This window comes from Acanthochromis polyacanthus, chromosome 14 (assembly GCF_021347895.1).
Source record: "Acanthochromis polyacanthus isolate Apoly-LR-REF ecotype Palm Island chromosome 14, KAUST_Apoly_ChrSc, whole genome shotgun sequence".
In the NCBI taxonomy this organism is placed as follows: domain Eukaryota; kingdom Metazoa; phylum Chordata; class Actinopteri; family Pomacentridae; genus Acanthochromis; species Acanthochromis polyacanthus.
The window spans coordinates 13472139-13498419 of NC_067126.1; the positions used below are offsets into that span (position 1 = coordinate 13472139).

General features: G+C 40.5%; 1 protein-coding gene across 3 annotated transcripts in view; it reads right to left on the reverse strand.

Annotated features, from left to right (window-relative positions):
* The window catches only part of slc49a4 (solute carrier family 49 member 4), a 184890-nt gene that overhangs the window by 101897 nt on the left and 56712 nt on the right, over positions 1–26281 (reverse strand). For 2 of the 3 annotated variants that reach the window (XM_051958967.1, XM_051958966.1), the window contains exons 3-5: positions 22829–23100; positions 21903–22032; positions 4051–4159 (exon numbers count right to left, since the gene is read on the reverse strand). In XM_051958967.1, coding sequence (XP_051814927.1) covers positions 4051–4159; positions 21903–22032; positions 22829–23100 — 511 coding nt within the window. Of the gene's footprint in view, positions 1–1950; positions 2891–4050; positions 4160–21902; positions 22033–22828; positions 23101–26281 lie in introns of those variants that run through there. The other variant, XM_051958968.1, reaches the window with a different exon arrangement.

Genomic DNA, 26281 nt, shown 5'->3' on the forward strand with positions numbered 1-26281 from the left:
TTTTCAAATTTGTAATAAGAACTGATGTGGCATTTTGGAATGGCTTGTGGAAATCTGACCAGAATATAATAGACTGGACTAGTTGACATGTTTCGATCGCAAGGACAAGTGGGTTTAAATTTGTCATATTTTCTCCCTATCACTAATTTTTAGAAAAGAAACATGAAAATTTTATTTAATTTGGTTTTTGGAAATGGCTACAAATACAACAAAATGTGCTCCAAATTGTGCCAGAATGTCCCATTTTGCATCTTGATTTTCAAAATTCTTCAGGGGGGCATGCCCCCGGACCCCCCTAGTTGCTTCGCGCCTCCGGCACAACCCACCACCTCGCAGCCATTTCAACCCAGGGGAAACACTGCAGACAGCTTCACAAGTAGGCGGAAACCTGTAACTAGCACAGACAGTGGGAATAAACCAAGACAGCTGGAAATTGGCATATAGGTGGGCCACATTACATCAGATCACGATGTGGTCCATGAGCACAGATGAAGAGAGCACAAGAGTACATAAGTGGTGCAGTTTCTGGGAAAATGAGCATACTTGCATCCTGTCCATTTGGAAGTGATATGCTCGAACTGGAGTAGCACATATATATATATATATATATATATATATACTCATAACGGGCTGAACACGCTGAATAGTACTGGCTTTAACACTAAAAGGAGAGCACATATGAAACTTATACAAAAGTCATTGGAAGTTTTTGTATTGACTTTAAATTCTTCTATTAGTTCATGAGGCACTACATGGCTTTGCATCATGGCTCTCAAAAATATTATTGGTTTATGAAGCAGGGATGCCCTTCAGATCCTCCGGTTCCTGTCTTTGAAAGCCAAAAAATTAAAAAATGAATGAGTGACGCTGCTTTCAGCCGTTACGCTCCAAGCCACTGCCTTATAAAGAATGTGACAGCAGCTAAAAATACTGATATATTTAAATGTAAATTTAAAATTCACTTATTCAGTCCAGCTTTTATTTCATTTTTTGTCAGAATTGTATTTCTTTTTACTCTATTTTGTTTCTTAACAGTTTTCTGATTTATTCTAATTGATTTATTGTGTGTAATATTTATATAAGTGTTGCATTTCATGTTATTATTTTTATTGATTGCACTTATTATATATTTTTCATATCTTAACTACCCATATTTAATTGTTGTTTTTGTTAATGTTGCTGTTCTGATGAAGTCTCTTAATATTTTTTTTAATATCCAACATTGTGTCAGTTATTACTGAAGCACTTTGAACTTCATTTGATTTATTTCAAAAGTGCAATATAAATAAAGGTGGACTGAACTAATTATCAGCAAAGGAAAGGCATACAAAGGTGTATGCATTTGTTTATGAGCACACCTGCACATAATCACCCATTTCCATCCAAAATGAAGAAATTATTGTAAAGTATGAGGAAATTAATAGGAAGTATGAAATTGCTCTCTTGCTATCAGTGTGTTGTGCACTGGCCTGCAGCCCTTATGCGTATTTTAAATTACCAAAGAGAGGGCAGTTTACAAGAGAACATAGCATAGCAAACATATGTGCTCCAAATGCAAATGCAAGGAAGTTCAGGGACAGAAAAAGTTAAAAGGTCTACATAGATTACATCCTCTGCTTTTAGAAAAAACTAATAGAATCACTAGAGCTTACAGCGGATAGAAAAACAGAATAAGTTAAAGGTGTGATTTGGATCTGTGGGTGCATAGTGAGCTTCAACAAGAAGAAAACAGAGTATTTGCTTTTCCTCAGTTCAACTTGACTTTCAGATCTTTGCAGCCTGTCACAGAACAATGAAAAAATTACAAATCTTCTGCTGCATTAGTACTCCTCTACTTCATCATGTTTAGATGCTGTTTCATTTAGTATGAAGCTCAAGTTTTGCACCCAAGGGACATCCTGCAACATAACTGACCCCTCTGCAACATATTTTTTTGTTTTCATTCCTGACACACTTTTTATTCTTTTATTTTCTTTCTTAAATAGCACAAAAAATCTTTGGAGAACAAATGAAATCTAAGAACAATTTGGTATGCACCCTGTTTCCTCTTGACAAAGCTATAAAACAAAGGGCTTATTCCATCCCAAAACACCAAATATTCAGGAAGATGGTTGCAGCACCATCTTCAATTTTACTGTGGGTGCTGGTGATGGAAGATCATGATAAAAAAAAAAGCTTTGTGTGCAAAATTACAAGCTTATACTCTCAATAATTTTGAGTTATGGCATTTTCAAATTTTAATAATTTAGGCCAAAATGCTCTACCCCCAATCCTCGCCTGGACTTTTTTGGTTTTAAAATGCTTATATCTCTGCTTCTGGGTATCACAGAGACTTGAATTTTTTCTCCAAGCTCTCTACATGTTGGTGATGTCCTATAAACAACACACACACTCAGGAGAAGTCTCTACAGAGCAGGGGGGCTTGCCCAAAATGTATAAATTATTTGTAAAAACCACTCAAGTAGGGTTAAGGGTGTTAAAAATACTAGAAATCTTACAGATTAATGTCTTAGCACCATTTAGTATTGCTCTAGACCAGACTGGCTTATAACTTATACGTACAGGGGAGCCCTCTAGACACATTATTTAGAGAGATATGGACTGCTGAACATTGCCCCCTGTTACGGCCACCAGTATTGGTGTGCCGTTCGTTGTGTGGTGGTGTTTTGTTGGGGCCTTCATGTGGGAGAAATGTTGTGTGTGGGTTCAGTTGTGACTTTGTCAGAGTCTTTGGAACCCCAGCTGCCGGCCGTTTCAGCTGATGACACACAGCTGATGACGACCTGCACTTCCGTCTGGTTTTCCCCGCCCTCCGGCCATCCTGATTGGACCACCCTCCAGCTCCTCCTCCCCGGACCAATCGGAGGCAGCCAGGCACCACACCTGCGACCTATAAAGCCCCACCATACCATCAGTTGTGGTGGCTGGTACTTTGACCAGTCCACCCTGGTGCTCTCTTTGTGTTTCGTGGCTTTATATCACTGTTCTGTGTGGTCTTTCAGTCTGGAAGCACTTGTGGTTGTGCCCAGACAACTCTGACCTTTCTGTTGGCGGCTTTTGTGTAGGGTGGAGGCCTATGTGTCAGTGGAAACTGAGGCTCCACTTTTGTAGTCTGTCTATTATGTGTAAAAGCCACTCTGTATGCTTTGCTTCTGTGAACTATGCTCAGTATGTACATCTGTTTAGAGGCACTAGTTCTGTTCAGTTTGTTTTGTACACATTTGTATTAGTTTTTGTTTCTGGTGGTGGGTGTTGCTTCTTTAGTTCAGTTTGGCTAAGGAGTTTAGTTGTTTTCTTTGTGTTTAGCTTAGTTGTAAACTCTGTTAGCCTTTGTTATGTTTTATTCTGTTCTTTGTTTTAGCAACATCCACCAGTCTTGTGTTTATTGTCACTTTTACGTTCCCTTTTACTACTAAGCAATAAATCCCTTAACCTAAACCAATAACATCTGGTTATTTTGTTGCATCCAGCCAGCCCCTAGAGGTTGGATCGTAACACCCCCCCCCATGAAAAGTGCCTCTTTTTCAAGGACCCTGAAGTCAGTGTAGCACAAGTGGTAGAGATCTGCAAATTTGCACAGAAACTCATCTATCCTCTTACTATAGCCATGCAAAGTCCCAAGTGTGAAAAGCTTTGCAAATTGCTGGCATGGGTGGAGGCTTTCAAAATGGGAAAATCAGACCTAGAAAATGAACTGGCAAGCAACCCATGCTGCTTCATTTTCAAACAGAGAAATACAAGATGTGTCTCGGTTCATACTTGGTTGCAACTTATTCACCTAAATTTCCCACACAGGCAAAAACTGGAGTGTTCAGTGCCATAAGGGCTGACCTTGTCTGCGCACTTTCACAAAAGGCCGTCAAAACAGCATGATTGACAAAGAGCTGTTTTGGCAAATGAGCATTGATAACACTTCCCACCCACAATCACTATTCAATGCTGTTAGTGACTGTCAGTTAATTGATTTTCATTTTTAATTCTGAACTATTAAATTAACAAATCTAAAGCTGCTACTGTATGTTATTCTGTTGTGTATGTATTTGCGCCTACCTGGCTGACTTTGGCTGGTGTAAGCACCATGTCGAGGACTCCTGACCAACCGGCCATCACTCCTGTGGGGACTGCATAGGCTACCGCGATCATCAGGAACCGCAGGTTGCTGAAGGGGACAAAAATGCATTAATGATTCAAGACTGCACTTACAGAATAAGTCTTTCAAGCTAAATTGATTGTGTACCGATTCTCCAAGAAATATGAATATGGATGAGTTCTCTGACCAGCAGCATCTGAGCAATTAGATGCATAATATGTCAGTAGATCTCACAAAGAATGCTAGAAAAAGTAACGTTTGTGGAACGACAGAAGCTTATTATGTTCTGCTTGCACTTTATTTTTTAGTTTGCTTAGGCCACTTAGTGATGTTTTAACAGCCTGTTTAATTCATTTCTAAGACTGTGTTGATTTGGTCAATTACGGTCTCAGTCAAATCCACTCCTCCCTCATTATGTCCAGTTTCAAAATCAAAATGACAAAAGTCCAATGCCTAACTCGAGGCTTCAAATCTGGAGTCCACAAACCCATACTGTAGCTACATCCACCTTTTATATACAGTCTGTAAAAAGATGTAGTTTGAAAGCGAAGCAAACAGAGTGACTTGAACCAGAATTCTTGCCTTGAACTTTAATTCTTTCTAACAGCCAGCAGGGGGCAACTGCTTTGGTGTCTGATTGTATAGAGATGACCCTGCTTTTCCTTTGATCTCAGTGAAAGTTTTGCTCATCAGTTTATGGTCTCAGTTGCTAGATTCAAGACTTTCTGAAGAGAGCATGGTGTTGATTCAGCAAGTTAAAGTCCCATTTGGAGGACAAAAGAAGATAAAGCAGGGTATGTTATGTTGAACAGTTGGGGGGCTGTATTTACACTCAACAAAAATATAAATGCAACACTTTTGCTCCGATTTTTTATGAGATGAACTCAAAGATCTAAAACTTTTTCCACATACACAATATCACCATTTCTCTCAAATATTGTTCACAAATCAGTCTAAATCTGTGATAGTTAGCACTTCTCCTTTGCTGAGATAATACATCCCACCTCACAGGTGTGCCATATCAAGATGCTGATTAGACACCATGATTAGTGCACAGGTGTGCCTTAGACTGCCCACAATAAAAGGCCACTCTGAAAGGTGCAGTTTTATCACACAGCACAATGCCACAGATGTCGCAAGATTAGAGGGAGCGTGCAATTGCCATGCTGACAGCAGGAATGTCAACCAGAGCTGTTGCTCGTGTATTGAATGTTCATTTCTCTACCATAAGCCGTCTCCAAAGGCATTTCAGAGAATTTGGCAGTACATCCAACCAGCCTCATAACCGCAGACCACGTGTAACCACACCAGCCCAGGACCTCCACATCCAGCATGTTCACCTCCAAGATCATCTGAGACCAGCAACTCGGACAGCAGCTGAAACAATCGGTTGGCATAACCAAAGAATTTCTGCACAAATTGTCAGAAACCGTCTCAGGGAAGCTTATCTGCATGCTTGTCGTCCTCATCGGGGTCTCGACCTGACTCCAGTTCGTCGTTGTAACTGACTTGAGGGGGCAAATGCTCACATTCGATGGCGTCTGACACGTTGGAGAGGTGTTCTCTTCACGGATGAATCCCGGTTTACACTGTTCAGGGCAGATGGCAGACAGCGTGTGTGGCGTCGTGTGAGTGAGCGGTTTTCTGACATCAATGTTGTGGATGGAGTGGCCCATGGTGGCGGTGGGGTTATGGTATGGGCAGGCATCTGTTATGGACGAAGAACACAGGTGCATTTTATTGATGGCATTTTGAATGCACAGAGATACCGTGACGAGATTGTGAGGCCCATGACGTTGTGCCATACATCCAAGAACATCACCTCATGTTGCAGCAGGATAATGCACGTCCCCATGTTGCAAGGATCTGTACACAATTCTTGGAAGCTGAAAACGTCCCAGTTCTTGCATGGCCAGAATACTCACCGGACATGTCACCCACTGAGCATGTTTGGGATGCTCTGGATCGGCGTATACGACAGCGTGTACCAGTTCCTGCCAATATCCAGCAATTTCGCACAGCCATTGAAGAGGAGTGGACACCCCCAATAAAACAAAACTGTACCTTTCAGAGTGGCCTTTTATTGGGGGCAGTCTAAGGCACACCTGTGCACTAATCATGGTGTCTAATCAGCATCTTGATATGGCACACCTGTGAGGTGGGATGGATTATCTCAGCAAAGGAGAAGTGCTCACTATCACAGATTTAGACAGATTTGTGAACAATATTTGAGAGAAATAGTGATATTGTGAAAAAGTTTTAGATCCTTGAGTTCATCTCATTAAAAATGGGAGCAAAAACAAAAGTGTTCCGTTTATACTTTTGTTGAGTGTACAAGTTCTCAGTCAAATCCATTCTTCTTATTGTCCAGTGTCTGAAGACCAAGCTGACAGAGGCCAAAAACCAAACTTGAGGTTTCAAATTGAGCCTTCATAAACCTACATTTGTCTTTTCTATGCAATCTGCAAGTGCAGATCTTTCATATTTTGAAAGGAATTAAATGAGTAATCCACAACATCCTGTTTCTCATCCTTCAAGGTGCATTATGTCTACATCTACTCTTAAAGTCTCCTATTGCAAGAAAAACAGCTGAGTTTCTGATGTTCATTCATTTTCATCTAGTCTCCTGTGTATAAGTACATTTAATTGAGAGGTTGCCCTCTGCAGACAGGTTTCATAATTATAAACCAAAGACAAAACGTTACTAATTGCACGAACGCTTAATGCCTCCTCCAAGTCCAACCTACATCCTAACAACGTTGGACTGAGATGAAGCAATAAAAGCAGCATAAGTGTGTCCCTCTCCTCTTGAATGCTGGTCGTTGGAGGTCTACTATCAGCTGTCAACACGGTTGTACACACACTTAAATAAGTCATCTTTGTGAGAACACGCACTGATATGTAGCGATATTGCCTTATTAAATGTTAATTTAATAAGTCTGCACTCGTTGATAGTTTATTAATCGGGGCACCACCCAGTCTATTTACTGGGAAATTATTAATCCATCTTAATAAAAAAATATTATTAATGGATTGAAAATTTTGATTAGTTAATCAGTCTAATATCTGAATGTCGAGAATCCTCGAAAAACATTGACCCCAGTCAACACATATAAACGCAAAAGAGACTGTAATTGTGGTTTAAATGAAAGATATTTATTGACTAAAACTAATAACAAAACAGTGATTAATACAGTAATAAGTATAATGGGTGTGTGTGTGTGTGTGTGTGTGTGTGTGTGTGTGTGTGTGTGTGTGTGTGTGTGTGTGGGTGTAGGTGATGATAGATGGGTGTGTGTGTGTGCGTGTGTGCGTGCGTTAATTATTCAGATTTGCATTTCTTACTAGGATTATGGACTGAGTAATCAGACCGCTGAAGGTATGACGAGATGATTAATAATTTGGAAAAATGAACGACTGATAGGTGACTAAACGGAGTTATTAAAAGGAAGATTTTGGAAGCTATTTAAGTAAGATTTCAAGCTATTTTTGAGACGTCAACCCAATAATTCAGATCACACCAATGCGTTTGCTGGCTTACTTTGTTGAAGAACGGGTCGCTCAGAATTCGTTCCGGCTGGGACCACGTTGCGTCTTGAACGGAACTTCAATCCTCGGCGGATCCCCGAGTCATGAAGTCTGTCGCTATGGCAACGTCTTAGCGTCCTGCCGTCTTGGGAGTTGTGGAGCGCCTCTGGTTCGGTTCGGGCCAGCTGGGTGGATCTCAGCAGATGGTGGGGAGAACGCAGGAACGTTCGTCCTTCTCTGGGGTTGACTTGACCGAAAAATAGCTTGATAACAAAATAAAACCGCAGGCTCTTGGTTTGTCTCGGTCAGCAGTTTTGGCTGGAGAACAGATGAATAAAGAGCCGCTAAAAAAAAAACTGTCGGAGCCGTGAAAACGGGATCAAATTAGTTCTTAATTAAAAATAATTGTCGTCAAATAAAAATGGACTTCATTTGTTTAAATAGTGAGCGAAGATATCTATTCTTTGATTTAAAAGAAAAATGATTAAGAGTCGTGGTTAGCAAAGGCCAGCCCTGCTACCAGGATTAACTTAGAATAAAGAGGACAAAAGATAGTGAAAGGCGCCAAAGAAAGAACAAAAGAACTGCTCGAACTTAGTTTCTGTAAGCAAGTTAGTAAGAAGAGAGCGTAAGAGTAAGAGACGTAAGAGTAAGAGGCGTAAGAGTAAGAGGCGTAAGAGAGCGAGCAACGTAAAATGGCTGGTTTTAAGGGTTTTCTCTGAGAAGGGGCGTGGTAGTGTCGGCTGAGGCGCGCATTCCTTTGAATCTAAAGGAGGAACCTCCTTGGGCTCAGAGGGGAGAGATGAAACCGGATCAAATAATGATTAAAAATATTAAAACGCGCAAAAAGAACGATTTGTTTACTCCTCCATGATCCTTACAATATATTTTAACCGATCAAAGATAAAATAAACTGATTATACAAGCTAGTCTAAGAATATGTGAGTTCTAGTTTCTATTTATATGTTCGTGTGCATTCTAATGGTTGTTATATGTATCACAGTGAAGACATGGTAACATACATTCATACAAGGCAGAATAAAACAGTTTTCACTTCTTTGAAACCTGGATAAAGCAAAGTTTTTATAGTTAATACCGTGAAAACCTCGATAAGGTCATAGCATTCCGACGTCAATAGGGGGCAATGTTGAACTGTGGAAGAGATGGGTCAGGCAGACAATAAACTTTCCAGAATTAATATCTCAGGACAGAAACATGCTAGAGACGTCGGAGTTGGACTAACATGTATAACAACTTATTATTTCAACGTTAATATCTTCAAAATCGCAAAATAAACGTCAGAAGCAGGATTTTAGAAAGAGTGTCCTTCTGAGCAACAAACAGGCTGAGTGTCTTTTTGCAGAGGTGAGAAGCAGGTCATTAGAATATTTATGACCCTGCTTATCTGATGGCAGACCGGGAGAGCAGCAGAGGTCCAGCTGCGAGGACGCTTAGTTCATCAAAGCAGTTCTGTCGGTGTGGACCACAAACATTTGAATGGTAATCAAATTTTAAAGGTGTTAACAGTACTCTGAGAAAAAGGGTCTGTATGTGAAGTTAGAAATACATGAAAGCATACATGTCCCAATTCAATACAGGAATAGTGGCAGCTTGCAAAAAGGAGTCTCTTAAGCAATGTCATAGGTCACCATAAGCATGAATTTAGGGTGTCCTGGGGGATAGTAGAGATGTCTCTGAAATGATGCAGGTCTCTCTCTGGTCATAAAAAAAGCACTTTGGCTGTTTACTTAGGTAAAGAGAGAGAGAGAGTTTCGTTGTTATCTAAGGAGGGAATCTGCTGTGGAATGTTGTGGTCACTTAAAAACTGGATGTCTTACTACAGATATGACACATTTTCTTCAGCCCCTTAACCAACATAATTGAATTCCGAATCTGAATTTTTTTAAGTTAATTTTTTTGGCCTTTTTCAGCTTTGTTTGATAGGTGAAGTGAGAGACAGACAGGAAACGGGGTAGAAGAGTGGGGGGGAAGACATGCAGCAAAGGGCCGCAAGCGGGAATTGAACCCAGGCTGCTGCATTGGAGACCAGCCCCTGTACATGGTTCACTCACCTAACCCATTGGGCTATATGGGCCCACCCCCTCCCCCAACCCTGAAATTTACTTAAAAGCCACAATTCAAAAATTAAGTCCAAAAATTCATTGAAGGCATGACAGAAAATGAAGAAAGGCGTAAATCTGCTTACTCTAACCCAAACCCTTATCACCTAAAACCATCATACTCTAACCTTAAACCAAGTGTTCACCTTAAGGTTTATTGATTACATGACTTGCTTTTCACACCCAAAAGGTAGATGAGTCCCCACAGCCTGACTGTGCAAACCCATTTTTGTCCCACAATATGAGTAATGTGACTAAACACAAACACACTAACAGCTCTGGCTCATCTCCCTGTGCCTGTCACAGCAGAAAATCTATCACTGTGCTGAGCACAGTGACAGAGAGATAAGCAGCTACCTGAACATAGAAGAAAGAGATGCCAGAATAAAGCTGAGAGATATCAAAGAGGGCAACATGCGCCCAAAACTGAACAGTATCATCCAATCGATTTTATACGATCTCTCAAATTACTCGCCCCGGAATAACTCAACACAGAGTGGTGTGTCAGCATTTGATGAATCAATGCTGAATTACGCCAATAACTAATAAATAAAAAAGCATGCCAACAGTTTGCTCTGACTGCAGTTACAATAAATCAGACACATTCAGTCACAATGATCTAAACGAATTCATGCTACCAGTGTCTCTTCTGCTATGACTGAAAATCTCTTGACAGCTCAGTTTTAACAGTCTTGATTGTTTGACATCACAATATTTACTGAAACAACAGAAATTGGCTTGTGTGGAATATTGTGGAACATTGTTGGATCTTTGTGTAACCTTGTAGGAAATAAGTTTGAAATAGTTTGACAGAAACTAATGTTATTTGCTTGCAAAAATCTAAATACTCCAGTGGCCAACGTTTGGCAACAAATCAGGGCTTCACATGACACTGACATTTTAATAGTAACACAAGCAGCTAATAAAGTTCCCCAAAAACGTACAAATACATAGCTTTAAAGAATATACAAATTTGGGTAATTGTTTTAAAATCAAGTTTCAATAATGAAATCAGAAAAACATGGATTGCTGTTGAATCAAATCACTGTCGAAATGTGACAGGGTTTAAGAATACAATTCAGTGTGGTGTTGCATAAAGAAAATATTTATATTTATTTATTATTTTGTTATTAATTATAAAACAGAGAAAAGTACCTGTCACAATTGCATGTGATATCTTAAAAGTGTTTCTTTAGTCTCACCAATTTCCAATGATATTACAAGGTTAAAAGCAGCAAATATTTCCACTATAGAAGCTAAAATTACAGCATGTTTGGCATTTTTCAATAGCAAATGACAGTGAATGGTTGCTCAACAGACTAATCAGTTTATCTTTTCAGTTTCAGCTAAGTATGTTTAGATATGATGTTTGCTATCCGTTTTTTGACTAAAAGTCTAACTGTACAAACAAGCGTCTCCCAGCTGTGATAATGGGCTTCAGGCTACAGATTCTGTACTGCAGGGTCTGATACAAGCTGTCTGGTATCTCGGCTCATGCTGAACTGTGTACAAAACGGGGAAAACAGTAAAGACAGCCACCTCTATATATCTAGTTATGTATGCACAGCCTGTGTGCACACCTCTTTGGGTTATATGGCATGGCTCCAATCACATGAAGCCCAAATATAATCACTTGGAACACAAGCACCCACACTAATCACCTTTGCCCAACGAGGTGGCATGCTGATTTAAAATCGGTGCCACCTTCTCAACCCTAACAATTTGATTAGAATCACTGGGCGTCTGACAAATGAGGAATGGCTGGCTAGCAGGCAGTTGATTCATAGATTGTTTTGTTTTCCTGCTCTCCCCTCTCTCTTTTTTGTTGTTGTTTATAGACACTTTTAACTCTTACATCAATTCTTCCTTCGTTTTATCATAATGCGGGCAGCATCTTGAGCTGTATCAAGCAGGGACATCTGAAGAACACCTCAAATCCTTTGTATGGCTTCAATTACACCAACAGAGAAAGTTCACACTCAGAGAAACTTCAGAGGAAGCTTCACAAGATACATAACCTGTACAGCAAAAGCATTGTTGATATAAACATATGTACACCCTTTCCTTTTTCCTGACACTGCTGCACTCCAGACAATGAATCACTTTTATTTGCAGAATGCTTTGAATGTACAGGAAAAACAAACAAGTCTGTCTCGCTGCTGTAGGCGGCTGTCTCGTCCTAAGCAGTATGAAGTCACTTGGCCTTGGAGAGAGTATGGAGGGACAGTCATAAAAGCCCGTGTGATGGAGCACTCTCTCCACTTTTCTCCCAGCACCCTTTTCGTGAACCTTGCCACAACAGTGGGAAATCAATATCCATGCACATTTTCTCCCCCTTATAAGGGACCTTATTTAGACAACCAAATGTAAGCAAGCAGACACCAGCTATTGGGTGAGAGGAGGAGGGGAGATTTTTCGCTGGTGATGAAATATTTCCGTAGAAATCTCAAAGCCAGCGGTGTCATCAGCTAAGTGCCATTTGTCCTTGAAAGGCCCGACTGGAAAGCAATACATCAAGATGACAACTTTCAAAGCTAAAGTGTATATGACTGGGGACAGAGGAACGGATCATCAATACTCGGGCTTTCGCTTGTTTATTTTTACCTCACAGGATGATGAGAATACAATGACCATGTGTACAGATACTCGGACTCCTAATTAGGCTGCTGCTGTGGAAGCAGATGTGAACAGTTGGATCACTCATCAAGCTGAAGATCATTACCCAGCACTCAGACAATGACAGCATAAGTGGATGAACAGGTAGGCATCAGGAACACTAACTACCTAGTTGGCTGGAAATGTGGCCACAAAACTTTCCTACAACTTTACCAGGGACACATTAATCTAATACCCCGACTTGGTGTCAGAGCAGCTATTGATCTTATTAAGCAGATCAGGTCTCATCCCGACATGGCCAGACCAGGGATAGATCATTTATAATTATCGGCCTGACCAATTATCGAGGCCAATATTTGGCATTTATCTGATTATTGGTATCTGTATTTTTATCGGCCGACTATTAATGAATTAAAAGCGCTAATTCATGTCTGATGCAGCCTCCTCTCTCTGTCTGCCGTCGCTCTGTAGTCTCAGAAATGTTTCTTAAGCGAAAACTGCAGAAACTGAACACAAAAAACAAGCTGTTGCCACAAACCAGGAAATTAGCAGTGGCTGAGTCCACTCCAACGACTATCAGCTAAGTCCAGAAAGCCGTCTCCAAAACAATAGGCAAAATAAAATAAACAAAACGAGAGTCTACAAAAGAATAATTCATAATGCTTCAAGATCTGGACCTTTGTGGACAATTAAAGTGTCACAGTGAAAGAAAATATTTGGCAGACTGCAAGAGACAAACTGATCTTCGATAACAATCTCAGATAAATAAACATCAACAGAGCTGAGGGTCCTAATTTATTCATTTCTATTCCTATTTTACATGTTCAGTTACAGTTATCCTTATTAATGAGCCAGTTGTGAATGACAGGTTCTCTGCTATCACATGCTGTTAAAACATTACATGCAATGTTTATCAGCTGCAAATAATGGTTATCTGCCTTTGTCGATTACTAATAATCGGCATCGGCCCTGGAAAAACCAATATCGGTTGATCCCTATCCCCTACATAGGTACAATTATTTAGTATAGTTTATATACTAGATTATGAAGGAAGCTCTTTGGCAAAAGTGACACTTTCAGACGTTACTCAAGTCTCAGCTCTATTAATTACATCACTGCTATCGCTCATACTTTTCCAACCCGGTCTCACGGGGATTTGTGAAACTGTGACGTAAGTTTTTGTTTCGGTTTCGTGCGCACCAACACGATGTCATCATGTTTTTCGTGCAGCTCACCACGAATGAAACCGGCTGTGGTAATCACATCTGAAAGTGGTTTATACCGGCGGATTCATGACGATCTAAGCTGTCCATCGGCGTTTGCGGCCACCGCCACAGCCGCGGCCGCGGCCGCCGGACATTCTTTAAATTCCTATGCAAATTCGTTGGATTCATGACGATCTAAGCTGTCCATCGGCGTTTGCGGCCGCCATCGCGGCCGGATGTCGCATTTGCGGCGGCCGCAAACGCCGATGGACAGCTTAGATTCGGCGGATTCATGACGATCTAAGGTGTCCATCAGCGTTTGCGGCCGCCGCTGCGGCCGCCATCGCGGCCACCATTGCGGCCGCCACCGCGGCCGGATGTCCGGCGGCCGCAGCGGCGGCCGCAAACGCCGATGGACGGCTTAGATCGTCATGAATCCGACGAATTCGCATAGGAATTTAAAGAATGTCCGGCGGCCGCGGCTGCCGCAAACGCCGATGGACAGCTTAGATCGTCATGAATCCGCCGGTATAAACCACTTTCAGATGTGATTACCACAGCCAGTTTCGTTCGTGGTGAGCTGCACGAAAAACATGACGACATCGTGTTGGTGCGCACGAAACCGAAACAAAAACTTACGTCACAGTTTCACGAATCCCCGTGAGACCGGGTTGACTTTTCAGATTGATGGCCATGGCAGTGAACCGACAGGCATTTTTTGTGATAAATTCAGATTATACTAAGTGTATTTTCCAAAATTAGTAAATGAAAATAACAGTTTTTACTTATCTGTGTTGTGACACATCGATCTGCTTCCATTTAACATATCAATACAAATTATTTTTATTAATTTTAATAATTACCATACCTCATGGATTTGTCTTGTCCCTGTTGTCATTTCTACAAGGTACACAAAAACAAAAGATATATTCTGTAGAAAATACTTGTTAACACTATAAAATATGAGCTAACATGATAAAAAAAAAAGCTTTAAGAAAACTGTGGAAATGCTACAAATTCTTAATTAGCTCCCTTGTTCGTCTCCTATTCTCCTTTGATGCAATACATGATGGTATAGATTGCTTGATGAGTGAACCAGTACTTTTCACAGTGCATTGTGGGATATGTTGAATGCACTAAATAGGATGCAACAATTGTAACTCAACATTTCAGCAGCATTACAAAATGGCAAACAACCTATAAAATTCACTATACAGTGTATAGTGGGAGATTTTGGACACAAGCTAAGTTTTCCATCTCACATCAGTCACCAGGTGACATATCAATGACACAAACTGGATAAAGAATCAGTGGGAGTAGGCAGGTGGGAGTATTGAAAGAGCCAGATAGGTACATTCCTGAACTTTTTAGGTGTATCTGGCTCCCTGAATTGTGAGCTGTTCCACCTCCTCACCAATTTATCAGTTATTCTGATGTTTGGATGAGGATGTTTAATCTGAAATCAGGTCTTCCTTGCTCCTGGAAATATGGTTGAGGAATGCATTGAGAATGAACCAGTTAGCCAGTATTAAAATATCTAAACAATTAGCTAAATGAGGCTAAAATGCTTTAAGGAGACGTAGATTGGGTAATACATTGCTACTGATTTGTCATTGCAAGCATCCACTTGCACATTAGACATATAAGTAGTTTTTAATATCAAGTATCACTCACTGGGGCTTAAATTTCTTTTTCTAGGTAATTCCATTATTTTTTCTAACTCTTGTATAGTACATAAGGCCACAGAACACTTAAAAGTCACTTGTCCATTGTCCACAAATGGTTTGGCAGTGAATAGCTTTTTATACTCCGCACCTTTTAAGAAATTAAGACAAAACATAGTTAATCCTTGTATAAAAAATACAATTGTTGGTTGGCATGAAGTATATAAATATATACTGGTAGGTGATTTCCCAGTGTTGTCTTGTTTCTCCCCAGTTTGGGATAATGAACACTTCATCCCGGCAAAAAAAGAATTGGGCTTTAAAACATGGTTAAACACGGGCATATTAACTCTACAAGACCTCTATAAAGACTGCAATTTAATGTCATTTGATGAGTTAACCCTTGTTGTATAACTTAGTGGTTGACAACCATAAAGATAATTCCGAAAGTAAAAGACAGGAATGGATTGGAGACTTAGAGGAAGATATCTTAACCACTGATTGGCAAAAAATTGTTTAAAGGCACACACTCAAACTATCAACACTCGACTGAGATTAATACAATTCAACTGGATAATGAGAACATGTATCTCCCCTGTACAGTTAAATAAACTTGATCCTAAGATACCTGACCTTTGCTAAAAGTGCAATATTCACCAGGATACACTGTATCATTATCTGTGAAAATGTGAGGAGATTCAAAAATTATGGAGTTTGGTGTGAAAATATAACTCCCAGATGATATCTTCCCCAATTCGTTTATGTCCTAAGATGTCCATTTTAGGAATTTACCCATACAACTGTCTTCTGTCCAGCAGAAAAAGGAAAATGACTGACCTTTGTTTACGACAAGCCAGGCGCTCTATCGCATTGTGCTGGAAAAGTGTTAGCTGTCCATCTCTTGGCTATTGGTTAAAAAAATCTAACATCTAGTTTGGCTCTCGAGAAACTCACTTATATAGTTAGAAAGAAAGCTTCTGAGTTTAATAACATGGAGGTTGTTTCTGGAATTTGTTAGAAAGGGTGATATTGAAGATGTGCTGGAGATATGTGATTATGAAGGTACCACATACATTAAGAAGAATGGACTCTGAAGTACGCTCAATACCTGTGTTAGTTATTTATAACTTATAATGCTATTCATGTCATGGGATATTTTGAGCTATGATTCTTTCTTTAGCATTTTTATTATATATATATATGTATATATATATATATATGTATATATATATATATATATATATATATATATATATATATATACATACAGTGCCTTGTGAAAGTATTCGGCCCCCTTGAACTTTTCAACCTTTTGCCACATTTCAGGCTTCAAACATAAAGATATAAAATTTTAATTTTTTGTCAAGAATCAACAACAAGTGGGACACAATCGTGAAGTGGAATGAAATTTATTGGATATTTTAAACCTTTTTAACAAATAAAAACCTGAAAAGTGGGGCGTGCAATATTATTCGGCCCCCTTGCATTAATACTTTGTAGCGCCACCTTTTGCTGCAATTACAGCTGCAAGTCGCTTGGGGTATGTCTCTATCAGTTTTGCACATCGAGAGACTGAAATTCTTGCCCATTCTTCCTTGCAAAACAGCTTGAGCTCAGTGAGGTTGGATGGAGAGCGTTTGTGAACAGCAGTCTTCAGCTCTGCCCACAGATTCTCGATTGGATTCAGGTCTGGACTTTGACTTGGCCAATCTAACACCTGGATACGTTTATTTGCCAAACATATCGTTTTGCATTGTGGCCAAAAAGTTCGATTTTGGTTTCATCTGACCAGAGCACCTTCTTCCACATGTTTGGTGTGTCTCCCAGGTGGCTTGTGGCAAACTTTAAACAAGACTTTTTATGGATATCTTTGAGAAATGGCTTTCTTCTTGCCACTCTTCCATAAAGGCCAGATTTGTGCAGTGTATCACATTGGCCTCCAGTACTACTGTGAGGAATCTTGGAGTTATTTTTGACCAGGACATGTCCTTTAAGTCGCACATAAAGCAAGTCTGTAGGACTTCCTTTTTTCACCTGCGTAATATTGTAAAAATCAGGAACATTCTGTCTCAGAGTGATGCAGAAAAATTAGTTCATGCTTTTGTTACTTCCAGGCTTGACTATTGCAATTCCTTATTATCGGGTTGTCCAAATAGTTCTCTCAAACATCTACAGTTGATCCAAAACGCTGCTGCGAGAGTACTGACAGGAGTTAGCAAAAGAGATCATATTTCCCCTATACTTGCTTCTCTTCACTGGCTTCCTGTTAAATCCAGAAAAGAATTTAAAATCCTTCTTCTGACATATAAAGCTCTTAATAACCAATCTCCATCGTATCTTAAAGATCTGATAGTACCTTATTATCCTAGTAGAACTCTTCGCTCTCAAGCTGCAGGCTTACTTGTTGTTCCTAGAATTTCTAAAAGTAGAATGGGAGGCAGAGCCTTCAGTTATCAGGCGCCTCTCCTGTGGAACCTGCTCCCAGTTTGGGTTCGGGAGGCAGACACCCTCTCTATTTTTAAGACCAGGCTTAAAACGTTCCTTTTTGACAAATCTTATAGTTGGGGCTGACTGGGTGACCCACAGGGGTTCGGCTTGTGTCTTCATTTGCACAGCTGACTCCCTCTTGGACGTCCCTTCGTTCTGCCCCTAGTCATGCTGCTATAGGCCTATAGGCTGCTGGGGGACTTTTCTTGACGCACTGAGCCCTTCTCTATCTACCTTTACATTTAATATGTATACCGTTATTGCAGTACATTCACTCTGTTTCCCCCTGTGCTATTTCTCTGAGTGTCCCTGGTCCCAGAGCTGGATGCTTCAGATCTGCGGTCGATGTTCCACCACCTGGTCCAGTCTCCATCATGTCCACTGTGGGATGCTGCTGCTGACCTTCCTCCAGCCCTCTGCTTCCAACTCCCTTTTTCCACCAGTCAACTCTGCATTGCCTTCACTATACTGTTATGCTAACTTACATACTGTTTGAATTTTACTGCTAGCTATATATGGAGTATGTTTAATGTCAGAGCCGTACATCATAAGAGTAAATTATGAGCCAGTTTTCAATGTTAGCGTATACTTTGTCTGTGTCACATATCCTGTCATGCATGTATCCAAATGTGTGTTGTGTTTTCCTTGCTTTCCCACCCCTCCCTCTTCTCCCATCCCTCCCCCTTGCCCTCCTCTGTCCTTCTCAACCCGCCCGGCCAGTAGGCAGATGGGTCCCCCCTATATAGAGCCGGGTTCTGCTCGAGGTTTCTTCCCTGTTAAAAGGGTGTTTTTCCTTGCCACTGTCGCCTTTGGGCTTGCTCTGGGGGTCAGGCATATGGGTTCTGTAAAGCGTCTTGAGACGATTTGACTGTAATTGACGCTATATAAATAAAATTGAATTGAATTGAATTGAATTGTACGACTGATTGTTGTCCTATGGACAGACTGTCCCACCTCAGCTGTAGATCTCTGCAGTTCATCCAGAGTGATCATGGGCCTCTTGGCTGAATCTCTGATCAGTCTTCTCCTTGTTCGAGGTGAAAGTTTAGAGGGACGGCCGGGTCTTGGTAGATTTGCAGTGGTCTGATACTCCTTCCATTTCAATATGATTGCTTGCACAGTACTCCTTGAGATGTTTAAAGCTTGGGAAATCTTTTTGTATCCAAATCCGGCTTTAAACTTCTCCACAACAGTGGAGTGTGAGTCTCGTTCAAGTCTCATGCCGCCGAAAATCCCGTTTGCTTTTCCACCGGCTATGAGCCGAGTTGAGGCAGCGTCGTTGTGTCACCGCAAGACGTCAGTACGTCACTTTATCGTAGTCACGGGTAATGGCGATTACGTTTGAGAAGACAGGTAACTGTCAGAGATGTTTTGATTCTTAACAGTGAACGTGTTAGCGTTAGCTTAGCTACTTAGCCTCAAATATGTTTGCATCCATTACATAGCGGTTAAACAAACGCAATAAATTGATGATAGTATCTATATTTACCTTTATAGATTATCTTAATTACGAGACAAAGGCCAGCTGTTGTCTGGGAACATCCGTAATCACGCTACTGGTGGGACAAAACTGTACCGGATTTCAGCTGAAGGCTGCTGTTCTGTCCAAACTGTCATGAGACATTTTTATTGTGATATACCCTTCACTGCTGTTAGCTTTTGTTTTAATAAATTGTTTGAGATGAGGAAATCAGTATTGCATGTTTCTACTTAAATGCCCTACCTTCATGATTTAATATCACCATAGCATTAATTTTTACAATTTCCATAAAACTCACCTGAAAGTTGAGTAACTTTTTGTGAGTAGTGTATGTAGACATGTAATGTAAGCACACTTCAATAATATATCTGCTGCAGTAGTGCAGTTTATCTAGCTTGGTGTGACATATGTTGTAAGAAACAACATATGTTGCTGATATGTTTCAGATTGAAATCTGCTTGAAAAGCACAACTGATTATCTGTCAAAATGTGTGTACGTAGAAGTGTGCACTTAACATTGAATAAAGTCTCTGTAGATTATAGACAAAACACACATCTTTCATCACAAATATATTTGTATTCACCCAAAGTGCAAAAGTAAAATACCAGTGTACTTAAATAGCTAAGAAGGAAAAGAATTTTAAAAAACTATGATTTTTTTTTTTCTAAAGAAGGCAGGAACAGTGGACAATGCAGTTTATTTCTGTCACAGTCACTCCAGCACCGACACCATGCATCCCATCAGTCCAGCCAAGGTGTTTGAATTTTCATCCGTCCTCTGGATGTTCTGGAGCACGGCGGCCTGCATCAACTCCTGCTCAGCTGTGGCGTTCAGGGACCCGGTTGGAATCATGGAATGCAGCCGGTCAAAATGGGGGCTCTTTTTGGCCAAAAACTGCTGCATCCCGGCTGCCTTTTCTGGTCCATGTAGTCATTTCTGAGCTTTTTAGTTTGTTGAGGAGTTAGTCAGGCTCCGTTCGTACAGCTGTAGCCATCTCCCACTGGATTGTTTCGAACACTGGTGTGGTCCAAGACGCTCCCTCTAACTTCCACTGAATTTCATATGAAGACCACAGTTCCAGGAAGCTTTGGGTCTCCTCCTCAGACCGTTGCTGCTTGGATTTTGCTTCTATATTTACTGAATATTACTTCTACTCGCTCGGCTGTTTAAAAATGGTGCGGTCCCCTTTCCTCAAAACCAAGAAGCACGTTCTCGCACTATAAGCCCCGCCCCTGTAGCCCCCGCCCCTCACGCGAAAACACTGCCAGTAAGATTGAAACTTGAAACAAAAAAACTGTAACTGAAAATCAGAAAGTTGAAACTGAAAACCTGTGAAACGTGAAAAAATAGACTGTAAAAAAAAAAAAAAAGATTGGCATTGTAAAACACATCATAGTACAAAAAATATCCTAAAAAATATTGAGTTTTTTCAATGTTTGTATTTTCGCTTTCAATTCAACATTTTTCAATGCCAAAACTTACTGTCAGCACTATGGCTCCATATAAATACAGGTTTTAAAAAAAAGGTCATTTGTCTACTCCCAGCTGGAGAATTCTAAGGCTGGATGCTGCTGGAAGGAGATACAACAAGTTGCCCAAACAGGTCATTGGAAAACAGGCCAGTGGAGCAGAAACCTCTCAGCTGGATGGCCCAGTTAAATTGGCCCATCACTGTGCATGTGTCTACATCTGTCCAGAACTATGCATTAGGTTGATATTTGCTTGGTAGCTATCACGTATCTGAGGGAAACTCTTACAGGAGTAAACCTTTCTGTGCTGGTTGGAGGTCTGTGGAAAGCCTGGCACTACAGTCAAGCTATTTCTTACTGCAAGGGACCAAGTGTCGCCAACAAAATAAGGCCAACTGACTGGCTGCCATCACCCAGCTTTTCTTCTCCCTTCTCCAGCGTTTATTCCCTGGCCACTGCCATAGGCCTCATTCCTTTACAAGCCAGGCAAAAGGCAGCACACTTGCCACACTGGTAATGCTGTTGTCTCATGGCCAAGAGGATAAATATTGCCTTGGAAGTGTGAAGGTGTGTATGGATGGGGTGCCGTAGGGTTATAATACAGTGTGATTCAATCATTGTCTCCAGATTTCCTCTTTGCTCTCCCCTTTGTACCTTTGCCACAGAGGAAAAAGACAAATAACAAATGCAGGCCATCGTTCTTTCTCCTCATACACGCGCATCAGAGGTGTCTCTTGAGAATATACTTATAACTGACCCTGATAGTGTAGATGCTAAGGATGACGTTCTCAGCAGCGACCAGTATATTACAGCTTAGTAGTTAATCTAGAGGGAAGGCTGGGTTTACTTTGATAACAACCCAAACAGATGGTAAGTGGCAGACTTCATTAAGATTCTATGCCCCTTCCAGTGTATGATTCTTACACTTTAACACTCTAAGACATGAAGCACACATTCCATCAGCTAATAAACCAATCTAAACAAAGTGGATCTGTAGACACCGCAGTTAAAGAGCACTGAAGGTCCCACAGAATTATGCTCCTGGCTGCTGTCTTAGAGACTGAAGGCATAAAACATTACAGCACCTGAAATCAATTTCACATACACATCTAATGTAGTTTATTTAAATCAGTCGAGTTGTGCATACTGAATAATGTATTGAAAAAATGGTGTCTACAAAGAGTTTGGGATGCTATTGATCGTTATGAGGGTATACTGTACATGTGTCTGTGTCTGTTTTACCTGAGAAGTCTGCAGATGCTGTTCCTGTAACTCAGTCTCTGACTCGCAGCGGCAACACTGGGAGGCATCGGTGGGCGTGACGGGAAATATAGCAGGACCGCTGCAAAAAGCACCACAATTGCAGCCAACTCTGCCAGAGCACAGTTGCACAGATAAAAAGAAACATGTTATTTTCAAAGATAAGAAAGTCCAACCAATTTGAAATTTCAAAAAAAGGTCACAGTGACATCTAAAAAGGCCCCCAAAGACATCCTTGGGATGAACATAATGGCCTACAAGACAAGACTGTAATAATAATCCATCTAACAAAATCACGCAGTTGGGTATAGCACTAACTGAAGAATATTGAAACACATTTTACAGTTTAGATATTTTCGAAAAGCTCAACTGCAGCAATCTCAGTATGTCGCTTTCAGCGCACCATATATTGATTACCATTTCCTTAGGATGACCCTAAAAACTTTTAATTCAAAGGTGTCTGTCTGCTTTGTCCTTGAAAAATTATTAACAGTACCATTTTAGGTTAAACAAACACTGCGACCTCAATCTAATACAGCATGCTTGTTTCCTTAGGATGAATCTAAAAACTTTCAATTCAAAAAAGGTGTCTGCTTTGTCCTTGAAAAATTATGAACAGTACCATTTTAGGTTAAACAAACACTGCTACCTCAATCTAATACAGCATGCTTGTTTCTCTTTTGAGTGTGCTTTTAATTTTCTGAATCTAAGCATAACTGTCCCAGCAAGCTATTTTTCAGAGGCACAGTTATGAAGATTATAACTGGCGGGCTTTTGGTGTTTGTGTAAAAATTCTTGGGTCCCCTCGCCTGACTGGACTTCAGTCCACTGACGGGGTTGACATGATGTTGAAATGATGTGCTATTGATTCCCCCATGCCCTCAGAGGTTCTCGCTTTCTGACAGTACCTGTATACAGAACAAGCTGGATCCTGTCTCGGATGGAGTTATCGAGAATCGCTGCTGTCATCGTTGTTCCGGCCTGGGTGTCATTGGGAGGTGGAACTACAAGAGGTCCAACTACGAAGGAAGCAGCGCCTCCCAGGTATGAGAAGAGCGAGGCCACCGCTGTCGCAGTGGCTCGCTGATCAGGGGCAAACCACGTGGTGGAGAGGAAGGGGCCGGCACTCATTATGGTTGGGCCTGCTAAACCGTTAAGAAACTGACCTCCGTGTATCAACCTGTAACAGAAACAGCAGGAAAAAATAGTGTTGAATTGTCAAGAAAAACAATGACAGCTGGAAATAATTAAAAAGAGCACTATATTGGGAGGAACTTATCAGATCAAGTCTTAAAAAAGTATTAACTAGATCCATGAAATGGGGTGTTAAGGTTTATCAAACTAAATAAAGCCTGACTTTAGCTAGCCAAATGTGGTACGTTGAAGTTTCTCAGCCCCACCGCTTTAATTTACTCTGATATAGGTCTGCATTGTGTAAGATTAGCTGCATGGAGTATTTAGGTTTATCAGGCTAATTAATGCCTGACTTTAGTTAGTTGCATGTGGGAAGTTGATGTTTCTCAGCCCGCTGTTTTAAGTTACTGTAATAAAGGTAGAGTCAGCATTGTGTGGGCCTGCAATAATCCTGAAAAGCAAAAATCAATAATGGTAAATTCTCTGCATTTTTAAAGCACTTTTTGACCTTACTGATACTAAATGCATTTCATAATGTTGCCCAATTAAATATCAATGGCGACAGAGCTGCAATGCAAGCCATCTGGAGCAAATCTGGGGTAAATCGGGGGTTCAGCGTCTTGCCCAAGGACACTTCAGCGTTCGGATGTTAGTGGGGATCAAACCACCAACCTTGCAATCAATGGACAACCCGTTCTATCACAGCCACTCTAAGTGAATTCATGAAATTGTGGTCCCATCTGATATCTAACTTTACCATATTCCTAATCAGATGTGACATTTCAATTGTCTCTGGCAGTAGAGTCATTCTCAAAAATCTAATCTGAATGTTTGTGTCATCTTTAAACGATCAATCTTCGGGGGATTTAAATAAATAACAAGCAGCCCCTGAGAGAATCCAAGTTTCAGCCTCACTTGTGCACTTTCAGATTAGCCGTGTGAGACAGATGTATTCTGAGATGTCCCATGATGCCACCAGACCCCTCAACACCCTCAGTCCACTTCAGAACTGTCTGACTTAGACAGCCAGCCGCCAGAGACAGCTCACGACTGATTGATTGTCTGTAGGCTCAGTGAAGACACCATTCATTTAGAGTAAAAGAGAGAGCAGAAGGCAAGGAGAGAGAAAAGATGCAGGGAGTGAAAATGACGAGAAAGTCAAGGAACGAAGACAGATCTCGGGTTAATTCTGAGCTCAGGGTATTCAGAAATAATCAGTATATCTTCTGTGAGACTGGAAATTTGAAATGCAAGAGTCCTTGTTGATCCTCATTGCATGTAATTGAGTGCAGACTGGAAGGTGAACATTGACTGTTTGTGGGTTTTTATCAAGTTAAGATTTTTTAAGATCTTGTTATTACCAATCTGAATGAAATATGTCACTATATGTAATTTTAAATATATTTGAAAATGGTAACTTTAGGGTGTATAACCACTGCTCCACATTTTATAACATATTAAGATCTGAGATATTATTCAAGATCTTGGTTCAAATTACATAATTTAGATTACCCTCAGTGACCTTCATTTTCTGAAGCCATCTATAAAACTTTGAAAATTCACCAGTGTGGGAATGACATTTAGACATTTAAATAGGACACATTACTAATGCAAAGTTTTTTTTATTTTATTTACACTAGATAAAAAAAAAATCAATACCTCAAATTAAACCCATGTTTTTTAAAAAAAATTTCTACAAGCCCTGTTTTATACAAATGTTGTCTTACCACAAGCAGGCATACATGAACTTTGCATAAATAAAATATAGTATTGATAAATGCACCAGACTTAGAACAAACTGATCATCATAATAGTAAACGCAGTTGAGTCTGACCAAACATACAGTTTTGCTACTTATCACATTTCTGCAGGGATCAAATGATGTTCAACACCCACTTGTACATCTTAAAAAATGTTCAGATACAAACCAGACAGAAATCAGTTTGTTCAGTCTGCAGTGTGCTTACACTTTGTTGCCCTCTAACTCTCTCTACCTTTGCTGACCGCTGTCTCTGGGGTACACAGATAAATAAGTCACAGCAGAATACAAAGTGCTGTGGTCAGTGACAGACTGATTGGAGAATGACTTGTTCACCCTATATCTCCTTCCCACATCTCAGCCCTCCTAACATTCCAGCCTACACACCAAAACCTCCTAAAATACTCTGTCTCTTACTTTTTTTATGCATCCCACTCCTTTCTTTGTACACGAGTCTCAATCTTTACTGCCAACTTAGCTGCAAGAATTTTTAATATCTGACATGTAGCGCATAACCTCTTCTTGTATACACATTAGCAAGGTTTCTGATCTGGCCGCGTGTATTGGTGCAGGAATGTCTTTGTCCACATCCATTCTCTGTCATTTCTGCACCAGCCGAGTGAATTCAGCAGGATGGATGAACCCTAGTTCGGGACACTACTGCATTTTTATTCTCCATCTTCTTATGTGTGTGACAGAGATGAGAGCAACAAGCGATACAATTTATCCTCCACGTTATCGTGTCGCACTGTCATTTTGATTTTAGCATATAGGTCATCATTACATCATTTGTCATTGAGATTTTTTTAAACTGACTTATCACTATGTGACTTGGATCAAAGATGCATGTCCTTCCCGGCAAAAAAAAACCCATTTCAGACACCTGACTGATTCGTTTACATGTCGCAGTACCCTGAAGTAACCCAGCGAGCATATTCTCATCTCTCAAAACCTAAAAAAGGTCTACTTTAAAGCTCGTGTCCGGAGTTTGAATCGCAGCGTCTCCCAAAACACTGTTGGTCCCTCCCTCTGATTTCGCCCCTTTATTTGTGCACGTGCAGTACCTGAGAGGAGTGCCCGGAGTGCTGCAGCATCTTGCCTGTTTTGCTGTTTTCCACTCTTCTACATTTAGTACATTTAGTAAATAATAAAGGAATTACGTTAGAATTCTGTATTGAGTCCAACTTGTCCTAATACCAAAATAACATGAATCTGCTAGGACGAACGAGTAAAGTTTCAATATGTGATTACACTCGTGTATCCCTGTCGATGACGTTGTTTATCAAACTTAGTGCATTTACGCGTGTATATGTGTTACATTGTTTATTTATTTCTATCTAGAGTTCAGAATTGCATGACTCCTCTGACAAAAAGTATGTCCCAGACGCCCCAACATCTTCCTCCAGAGGTCGGGCAACTAAACGAAGCAGTCAGGCGGGCTATGGAGGCCGTGGTCGGGGAGCGACGC